Source organism: Aedes albopictus, chromosome 2 (genome assembly GCF_035046485.1).
Source record: "Aedes albopictus strain Foshan chromosome 2, AalbF5, whole genome shotgun sequence".
NCBI classification, from domain to species: Eukaryota; Metazoa; Arthropoda; class Insecta; order Diptera; family Culicidae; genus Aedes; species Aedes albopictus.
The window spans coordinates 220,283,997-220,295,243 of NC_085137.1; the positions used below are offsets into that span (position 1 = coordinate 220,283,997).

At 40.7% G+C, this 11,247-nt stretch overlaps 1 protein-coding gene across 1 annotated transcript; it reads left to right on the forward strand.

Annotated features, from left to right (window-relative positions):
- The first annotated feature begins 1,262 nt into the window (after positions 1–1,262).
- On the forward strand, positions 1,263–2,728 carry LOC109411315 (involucrin). The gene is made up of 2 exons (XM_019684846.3): positions 1,263–1,412; positions 1,482–2,728. Exons 1-2 carry the CDS (start codon positions 1,407–1,409, stop codon positions 2,616–2,618), a joined length of 1,143 nt encoding a protein of 380 aa, XP_019540391.2. The 5' UTR covers positions 1,263–1,406; the 3' UTR covers positions 2,619–2,728.
- The last annotated feature ends 8,519 nt before the right edge of the window (positions 2,729–11,247 follow it).

An 11,247-nucleotide genomic window follows, 5' to 3' on the forward strand; every position in this document is an offset into this window, starting at 1 on the left:
AACAACGCATGATCTTGATATCTGAACATTATTGAGCATCAAAAATTTTTGTTGTTGATAAAAGTTCATGACTTTCGTTTTATTTTGTGAACCAGTGTAATAAAAAAATCCCCAGTTAATATCAAGTAAAGTTTCCGCTTCTCTATCTCGGGATCGAAAGCAGATATAAATGTATCGCCTTCGGCAAAGTTGTTGAGGAGGATAATCATGTGATTCTGGTGATTCTTCAATTAGTTGGTGATTTCTCCGCTATGTGGCGCTAGTTATAATGTAAAGTATTATCATTCTCTATCTCGGGATCGAAAACAGATAGAAAAGTGTCGTCTTCGGCAAAGTTCAGAAGGACAAGGACATTTTGGTGATGCTTCAATTGGTTGGTGATTTTACCACTAGGTGGCACTAGTTATCAAGTAGTTTTACACTTCCCTATCTCGGGATCCAGATAGAAGTATGGCTTTTTCGGCAGATTTGTTCAGAAGGACAAGATACTTTTCCTGAGTCACCAATTGGTTTTGTCACATTTTCCAGAAAAACATTCTCCCGAGTTCCAAACGCCTGAATGACAAATGCTCGAAACTAACAAACGCCCGGAAGTAATTCGTCCGAATGTTACATTCGCCTGAACTTCCAGAATATTTCTTATTCTTGGGTGGGATATCCAGATAAATGACCACATGATTTATGGACAGACCCTTACCATACCTAAAATCATTTGAGGCCGCTAAATGCATCATGTCTCGTATCGTAAGCTCAATGCCTGGACCATTGTGCGTTGGTAGTAAAATACTTATCATTGGTTCACAAAACCTCGTAAGTCTTTTGGTTCAGAGAATCGCAACCAATGATATGCCTTCTTAACCAACTTAAACCTACCAAAATCAGTTTCGGTTCACTGTCAGTGCACTGCACCCTAGCGTCGACTGCGCTGCTGTATGACCTTGCGCATCTGCAAACTCTCATCCAAGCACCATATGTTTATGTGCATCTTCTCTCCAGTGCTGCTTCTTCTGCCAACGCGCGCGCGCTGTGAGAAGTGGCGCGGTAAGTATGGAGCATGGAGCTACTGGTTAAGGCCAACCAAACCAAAATCACGATCATTATAGTCCATCATTGGTGGCTGCATTTTATTTTTTTTTTGTTTTGATTTGTTTTGATTTTCGTGATCGCTTTCGTTTCACGGACCACCCCGTAGTAGGAAAGCGTAAGGTTTTTTTTTGCTTTTATGCGAGATGCGACCCCACTGCACGGTGACTGATGCTCAGGATGCTGGCGATGAAAATTTTTGGCGGAAAACACGTGCCGCCATATAAAATGATTGTATTGATCCTCGCCACAGAGCATTCGCTTGCGATCGTTCATCGGGTTTGGCTTTAGCACAGTGGCCGTTGGCTCGTAGGGGTACAACAATGAAGGTGTGTGATTTTGTGATTGGTTCTTTGATGGGGGATTGTTAATAAGGTGTTTACTTTTTGTTTCTCTAGTTATTCTTAGTTCTATCGATGGTGTTGGCCATAGCGTTTGGAGCGGCCGTCGAGAAACCAGTCAAGGAAGTGGATACAGAAAATGAATCTAAAGTGGAACCGAGTGCGAAAGTGCAGGGGAAACGTGGTCTTTATGACTTTGGATATGGGAGTAGTACACCTGAATTGCAAGGAGGATTCAAGCCTTCGTTTGGATTCGATTTCAGTGAACCGCATCAGTATGAAGTGAAGGAAGATCATCATACGATCATTACCAAGAACATTCCAGTACCTTATCCCGTGGAAGTGGAGAAGCATGTGTACATAGAGAAGAAGGTTCCAGTTCACATTGATCGTCCAGTTCCATACCCGGTAACGGTCGAAAAGAAGGTTCCATACATTGTTGAAAAGCATGTTCCAGTCCACATTGACCGTCCGGTTCCATATCCAGTGAAAGTACCATATCCAGTTGAAGTCGAAAGGAAAGTACCCGTTTATGTGGAGAAAAAAGTTCACGTCGATCGCCCGGTTCCCTATCCAGTCCATGTGGAAAAGAAGGTTCCAGTTTACGTAGAAAAGAAGGTTCCCGTAGTGGTCGAAAAGAAAGTTCCGGTACCATATGAAGTCAAGGTTCCGGTAGTTCAAAAAGTCGAAGTCGAAGTACCAAAACCATACCCAGTTCACGTTCCAAAGCCATATCCGGTTTACATCGAGAAGGAAGTCGTCAAGCATGTAGATCGGCCTGTTCGCGTAGAAGTTGAGAAGAAGGTTCCAGTCCCAGTGGTGCAGAAAGTAGAAGTTCCTCAGCCGTATCCAGTTTACATTGAGAAGCCTGTTTACATCGAAAAGCAGGCCGATCATCACAGCGAAGAGCACGAACACGTAGAACAGCAGGACGGTGACTACATCGAACAGCCTATTCACGTTGCCGAAGATCGTCAACATCGCGAGGAAAGCGAACATAACGAGCAAGAACGTGCGGATCATCAACAGGAAGAACATCAGCACGAGGAGCATGTTCGACAGGAGTACGCTGAGTCGAGTCACGAGGACGTCAAAAGTACAGACCCAACCGAAAAGGCTGTAGAGTCTGAGGAGTCGAGGCATCAAGAACAACACCATCACATGCCAACACATCTTGCAAACAACGATCAATAGATAAGCTGCTCAAGATAAGAGGCACGAACCTTAAAATATCTCTAGTCTATCAGTTGCAACAGAGCAATTCCACAAATCAACCGAAGAAATAAACTAAAATTAAAACAAAATCCGTTGCATCTTGATTTCCTACGAATTCACTTTTCTTCGACCTTGTTTCCAGCGGTGCAGTGTAAGATTACGCAACAAGTCGACGATTATCCATCCACGCTTTACTCTACTGAACAGAAACGGTTGGATGACTTGTAAGTCAGTGGCGCGCGCCGAACTAATTGGGATTGATAACCATCACTCTTCTCTCTCCTCCTTTCAATAGATGTTCGTTTTTCTTCATCACACGTGCGTTGATCGTATACGATTCGCAACAGGTTGGTTCGATGGGTAATGCAACAACTTCCAGATGTTGCGATGTTGCGACGATCGTTAGCAAGATGAAGTTGTAGAAGACGGAGAAGATAGTTTCGTTGCGATACGGGGGACGGGTATTTTGAGTGCGGCTCACAAGTGTGGCCAATGGGGTTCACTTTCAGCGGGGTGTTATTAGTGCGCAAATTGAACTTGTTGTTGGTGCAAAACGGCTTTCAAGGCTGTTTGTTGTAAAATCTACATGGAGGCTGCCGTAAGCTATAATTCAACAACGAAGCATTAGTAGTTTGCGGTGGCCCGAGGTCAATTTGCTTTCATTTGGTTGCGCTGATGGTTTTAGTATTTCTTTTACCCTTTCTTCACTAGGTACTAAGTTGAACGTTATGAATTAACGCTTCTGTTCCAAAATAGCATGGGCCATTGAGAATTACTCAATGTGCACTAGAGCTGACCCCTTTTTCAATAATGTTCTTTATTTCTCGACTCCCATATACTTATTGATATCTCAAGAGAAGTCTTTCTCTTCTTGGCGTACTATCCCAACTGGGATAAAGCGTGTTTCTCAGCTTAATGTTCTATAACAATAACATTTTTTCCTGTGCAGAGCGAAGCAAGCGGTAATGCTGCAGCAAAGAACCCGGCAGAACATGGAACGTTACAAACAGAAGCGGAAACAGCAGACCCAGAACAGAACAGAAGCTCAACGCATCCCGCAACGTCTTTATTCTGTGAGCCGAAATATGCAGGCATAAGGACGGAAGCCTCTTGACGGACGGACGTGATGTGATCGAAAGGTGGAAGCAGCACTTCGATGAACTCCACTGAATGACGTGGAGAACGTAGGCATGGAAGACTGCGGCAACGGAGGAAACGGCTACCCCGATGCAGCAGAGCACGGAAATCATCCAACTCCCGCTGAGGAAAGTTAAGGATGCGCCGGCTCAAAACCAGCAAAGCAACTGGCAAGCTGAACTAACCAAGATGTGCCCGGAATTTAGCCAACTTCCGAGCAATCTCCATTTTGAATGTTGCCTATAAAGTGCTATCGCAAATCATCTTCCGTCGTATGTCACCTAAAACCAGGGTGCAAAATGTTCATAGTCATTGACTGAAAACAGCACGAATTCGAATGATTCTGCACTGAATATTCAAAACAAACAAATTCATTTTCGCTCTCCCTCTTCACACAGTCAATCAATTCGTAGTCATTGAATATGATGCCGATCGAGAAACATCTTCATAATTACCTACGTTTATGGCTACGATTCCTTTCAAAAACTTTCCATAACAATCAAATGGGAAAATATCTGTGTAAAGCACCGTTAAATGTAATCGGAACGTGAATATTTTATCAGCAATTTAACACTTTGTAAGATGTTCACAAATATTCATTGACTTTCATTCAGTTGACAAACGAGTATCGAGCAGCTGAATATGAATATGTAGGCAAGTGAATGAAAATTGCCGCACGGGGACCTTCAGCTCGTCTGCTCGAAAATTTTGCGCCCTGCTAAAACAAATGAGTTCGTGGGAAGTTATCAAGTCGTTTTCATCGACGGCCGGTCGAAAAAGGACCAGATCTTCACTATACGGCAGTTCCTCCACAAATGCCGTGAATACCAGGTCCCAACGCATCACCCGTTCATTGACTTCAAGGCAGCATACGACAGTATCGACCACACAGAGTTATGGAAAATCATGAACGAGAACGGCTTTCCTGGGATGCTAACCAGACTACTCAAAGCAACGAAGGAAGCAGCACTATTATTATGCCTACTCTTCAACATCGCTCTGGAAGGTGTGATGCGACGAGCCGGGCTCAGTAGTCGGGGTGAAATTTTCACAAAATCCGGTTAATTTGTGTGTTTTGCGGACGACATAGACATTATCGCCAGAAATTATGGAACGGTGGCAGAGCTGTACACACCCGTAGAATTTTCTCAAGGATTTCTTGGAAGAATTCCTGAAGGAAAATTTTGAGGTATTTCTAAAGAAATCTTTGAAGGATTTCCCTTGGAGCCCCTTCTGAGGATATCCATGGAAGAATTTCTGGAGAAATTTCTGGAGGAATCTTCAGAGGAATGTTTGAAAGAATCTCTGGAAAGTTTTATAAATTAACCCCTGGATGAAACTAAGAAGAAATTTCCGAATGCACCCGTAAGAATTCATGTAAAGAATCGTCAAAGTGTTTTCCAAATTGGATTTAGAGTAATCTCGGATGGAATCCATGGAAGATTTTCTAAAGGAGTTTTTGGAGACATTTCCTGAAAAATCCTAAATGAATTTCTGCAGGGATTTATGGAGGAATTTTAATGAAAGGGGGGTTTGAAGGAATTTCTGGATGAATTTAGGAAGTAGCTTTTGGGAAAATTTCTAATGGAATGTGTGGGGGAATTTCTGCGAAAATCTATGGAAGAGCTCGTGAAGAAATTTCTCTACAAGTTCCTGAAAGAACCCTGAGAAGATTTTAAGAATTCTCAGAATAATTTCTGAACGAATTTGTGAAAGATTTTCTCAAAGAATCTCGTAGGAAACTTTGGACGAATTTCTAAAGAAATCTTTGATGAATTTTCAGAAGCAATCCTTGGAGAAATAGCTGAAGAAATTCGGAATTTATGGTTTTCTGAAGGAATTGCTGGAGGAATTTCTGAAGGATTCCGTGGAAGATTTTCCGAAAGAATCACCGAAATAATCCATGGAGGCCCTTCTGAAGAAATCAATGGAAGGTATTTCTGAAGAATTTTCAGGATAAATTTTAGAAAGAATCTCGAGGGTTTCCCAAATGATTCTCTGAAGGTATCTCGGATGCATACGCAAGATTGTTTGCAAGGCATCCCCAAAATATTTCCTAAATTAATCCGTGGAGCAATTTCGGATGGAATCCTTGGAAGATTCTATAAAGAAGTTTTTGGAGACATGTCAGGAGAAATCTCTAGAGGATTTTCTGGAGGATTTTTTTTTGTAGAAGTGGGTTCTTGAGGAATTCCTGGATGAATTTCTCAAGAAGCCTTTGGAGAAATCTATTAAGAAACCTTTGGAAATTTTTTAAAATGAATCCCTGTAATAATTTTTTGATGAAATCTGTGGCACAAATTCATGGAAAACTTTCTGGCAGGTTTTCAAAGAAAAATCCTCAAGAAATGTATTCAGGAACCCTAGGTGGAAGTTTCGTGGGAATCGTACTGGAATAATCTTTGTGGAAACTTTCCGAATAAATCCTTGAAAAGTTTTTAAAAGATTTCTAGCGGAATTTCTAAGGAAATGTCCGAAAGATTCTCTGATAGAATCTTTGATGCAAAATTGCTTGAAAAATCATTTTATTAATACTGAAGAAATCCCAGAAAAAACATTCTGATAGTTTCTATTTGAGAAGTCCTGAATGGATGACTTCAAAAAGGAACCCATGAAGGAATTTGTGAAGAAATTTACGAAGAAATCATTGGAGGAATTTCTGATGCAATCCATGCAAGAGATTCTGGGAAAATTTCTGGAGGAAACCTTGGGGAAATTTTCGAAGGAATCCTCAGTAGAATCCTTGTGATATTACTTTTCTGTTAAGTCTTGGAAATTATACAGAGATTCCTCCTGAAACCATTCATGTATTCATTTCAGGATACTTCCACAGATATTTCACGAAAATATTCCAGCGATTTCTTCCGGATTTTTTCCTGGACTTCTTCCTGTAACTCTTCCCCAGATTCTTCCCGGGACTTTTTCAGGATTTCCCTGCGGAATGCTTCCAAGAATTCCTAGCATTTTTACAAGAGGTTCACACGGATGTTTTAACCGAATTCCTCCATAATGTCTTTCGTTTTTTCATGGATTCTTTGGTTTCTTTCTGGATTGTATTCCAAGAAACTCTCTTGGATTTTTTTTCGAAGGATTCTTTCTGTATTAAATTAAAGAAGACTTTCAAGGAAGCAACAATTATATTTTAACCATTCGCATGCCAATGACGTAACATTAAAATGGAATGGTAATGTCCTCGAAAGTCGATATCCGTGGGTTATTGAGTGATCAGGTTCACCCCATTGATCAACTACACACCAGTCTACGGTACTCCTCCAGGTATTCTCTCAGGAATGTTGCATATAAGTCTTTCCTCGTAAATTTGTTTCGTGGACCACTGTGCAATGGGATTTTACTGTTTCTATAAATTCTTCGGGAATTTTTCGCGGAACTCTTACGGTCATTCCTTCAAGATTTTTTTCCCCGAAAGTCCTTTTGGAATTCTCCCAAAGACCCCTCCAGGAATTCTTACAAAGATTATTTCCAAAATTCTTCCAGGTGAATCTTAAAAAAAAGTTCTAGGGATTTCTTCAAGAGTTCTAACAATGATTTCTCCCAGAAGTTTTCAACATCTTTAGAAAATTACAGATATTCGCCGGAATTTTTCCGGGGATTTCTCTTGGACTATTTGCAGGACATCTTATCCCTACCTCCCAGTAGCACTGGCTGGGCCGCGAGCAACCTAGGGGTAGATCGGGTAACCAATTCCGGTTGGAGCTTTGGCCGAAAGCTGAAGGGACCACTTCTCCATGAGGAGTGGTTCATGCTTGGCATGGCATGAAACTATGTTATTTTTTTTTCTCTTTTAACCCTCCTTTGGGTCATTTTTGACCGTAAACTTTTCCTGACAGCTGCGCCGGGAATCGGACCAGCGTTCCTCAACACGATGCGACTAAATGTCTGATGACACTAGTCGCACGGCCACGAAGCCACACATATATAGCATTGTTGGGGGGTGCAAAAATTAAAAAAAAAGCGCATAAATAAAAAAAAGGCATAAAAAGAGGGTATTTGAGCATAAATAAATTAAGTCGGGGCTTAAAGAATAAACTTCTTGAGATCCCGCTTCAACACTGCATGAGAATTTCAGACGCACAGATCTCAAGATGCAAGCTTCAAACAACAGTGCATTTGTTTATTTTGTGCATGCTCACTTGTAATAAGCTTAAAATAAGAAGATCAGGTGTGCTGGTTTTGTTTACAAAGAGATTTGTGCGCTCAAAATCGTGAGTGTAGTGTCCACACTACTACTATTGTGAATATCTTGTGTAAAAGAATCTTAGAGTGTATGCTGTCACCTACCCGTAGTCGAATGACATGTAAATAAATAATGTTCAGTTCTGTTCAGACCAACATCGCGTGAAGACGTGTCTCTGCAATCGTATCCGAAGACCAACATCCGACATTACATTTGGCTTCGAGGATAAATTTTTCGGTGTTTTGTTTATGAAGTGAAAGATTGTTTTTGCGTGCAGTTGGTGCAGAATGGAAATAGGATTGTGGGGAAGCAAGGAATGTGGAGGTTTCAGTGCAATTTGTTGTAACGAAGGCTATCATGATGCTGCGCGTACTGCACCAACGTGGATGGTAGTGTTAAATGAGAGAAGAGTGAGAGTAGCGAGTGTTGACACTTTGCTCAAATGTGTGCGTGGATACTTCTGACTGCTGCTGAAGATGCCAATGATTGTGTTTTATTTATGTTTAGAAGAGATGCGCAGACAAAGTGGATAAAGGCGATAGAGGCTTGTAGTAGAAACCAAACCTCATGTTTGTTTTGAGGGCAAGGATGGACCGACGCCGAACGAGAGAAAGAGAAGATGATAATGACACTTTACAAGCTCCCATTAGGAAATGTAGAGAGAGACGAAACATATTTTGATATATGGAAGTGGTTGCGTTCCAGTAGTGGTATTGTTTTTCTGCGCGGTATTAACAGCGGTTCCCACTTCGTTGTACATTGTGGTTCATAATTTATTTGCAGTGAAATTTAATGGAATTATTTTTTGGCATTCATTGCAACAAAGCAGAGAGCACTGTATATGGTCAACACAACATTGTAATTGCGGTGGAGTTGTGATGAGCGTGTATATTTTTTTTGTGCTCCATTGCAAGGCGAGTTGTTGATTCATCAACAAACAGTGGGTAGAAATTTTGTATATTTCTAGCCTTTATTTCATGTTCAGCATTGAGAGGATTCTTATTGAGTTGATACAGATGCTTAACAGGACATATTGTGGAGAGAGGTTGGGAAGAGGAGAGTACTTTGTAATTGTTGTTGAACTAGATGGCTTTTCTTGTCTTTTATGGGTGAAATAAGTGAAGTCTTCGCAGGGTGGAAATGGAAATAGTAACTTTGGGCTGATATTTGTATGTAGACGCGAGTGTAGACGTGGTGGAGTGAAACGATTCATCACTGAGCAATTACAAGAGAGGTAAATGACGTTAAGATAGTTTGAACACCGGAGTGCAGTGAGGTGTATACTAAGAACTGGATTTACTTGTTCGTATTTTTGATCGATTAGAGTGACAAAGCATACACATCAATTTCGATAAAAAGCTCACTTTGGAAGCTGCAAAATTATATGCACTTTGACGGTAAAGTACCCAAATCTAAGTAAAAGAATGTCGAAATGTTTTACACAAAAAAAAACAAGGAAATTTAGGCGCATGCTTTTCAATTTAATTCATAACAGTAATGTTCATTATAAACAAAATTGAAACTGTATGAAGTGCAATTTGTGCAAATAAAATGTCTGGTTAAGTTTCTAGTTCCTGGTTGAACAATATTTTCTTGAAAATTGCCCTTTTTAGATTGGTGTGTAAGGCGTTCCGTTGACCTGTTTGTTTACGGTTTGAGGACGTCACTATGACGACGCCGCCGTCAGTCCATTGTTTTAACTTTGACATTTGCTTCGTATGAGATAACTTCGCAACTCTCAAGCAAGCATTCATCGAGGATTCTTTGATAGTTGTTGATGGGTTTGTTGTTGATATGGATTCATGAATGCATTTGAAGCAGTCGTAATGAATACAGTGAAATGGGTCGAGTACCGGATTCACTGGTGAATTTCGTTGCGGAAAAAAATGGATGTGATGGAATTAAATAAAGTGAAATGAGTCGAGTACTGGATTCACAAGTGGTTAGGCGCTTCGGGGGTGAAAAAAAAGGGATGGTGAAATGAGTCGAGTACTGGATTCACCAATAATTGCAGATGAATTTATTTAGGATGAGATGGATTGATTACCGGAAGACATTTGAGACAGTCGTGATGGATGCAGTGAAATGGATCGAGCACCGGATTCACTGGCGACAGTTGTTAAAAAAAATGAATGAAGTGGAGGGGTTGAACAGCTAACTAAATAAAGTGAAATTAGTTGAGAACTGGATTCACTGATGTTTCAAGAAAAGGGTTATTGGAAGGGGATGGAATGAGTGAAGGGGAATTAAGTGCCAGGTGTCAAGTGCCGAACTTATAGACGATTATAGATGGATTCTGCATGGAGTGATGTGGTATGAGGGCTGTATTGGGTGTCGGAAATGGTGAAAGTATTGTAACCTTGATTGTAACTGTCAGTAGCAGGCATGGTATGCGAATGCGTTTTGTGGCTGGTGCATCGAGTAATCGGTGTTCGCGTGTGAAAGAACATGGCACGATAATCTGTGGAAGGAGGAAAACAGTAGCTGCAATAGAGTCGGTTGAGTGTTGGCTTCTTTGCCGGTGTTGTGATGACAAGATGTTCTGAGACTGCATGCCAGGCTGGGCCAAGGTTCGGGTTTCCATGGATTTTGGGCCCCGGAAACCTGTTTGTGGGTCGGTTGGCTGATTGAGTGGAGGTAATTTGTTGCATCGCTCTCGTCGGATTTTGTACTGGGCGATTCTTGAAGATTGATTTTGGGTGCCAAGGTGAATTTCTGGAGGGCTAAAGAGAGTCATAATGGCTAAGAGGGAGGTGCTTTTACGTATAAAATTAATGAACCATTAAGTTTTTCAAAATTTAAAACTCCAATTGAATTTACTTATTACCGTTATTGTTCATCAATAATTTGATAGAGCACCTAAGGTTTTCTACAGTTTGACAATGATAAGGGTAAATATAGGCAAAATAGACTTTGCATTAACTAATACTCATGAGGAATGTTTGGTGAAGTTGAAGTGGATTCATTGAAAGCGTTGGCGAAACCGGTAGAAGAGTAGAGCATTGAATTACCTTTAGGTTGTTTGAAAGGGAATAGTTGATTCAACGTGAGAATTCGATTATTCATTATAACTGATTTTCGATTGAGCGTCACTCCTGGCGTCTCTCAATGTTTTTCATTTAACAATGTAGCATTTTAATTCGATGTAACCAGTACAACCAAAATTAAATAAATGTTCTCATATCGAGATTCACCCGAAACAGACAAACAAAGAAAAACAATTGAATTTCTCAGAGTTTTTGCTTTATATTGTTATTTTGAAATACTAACACCACT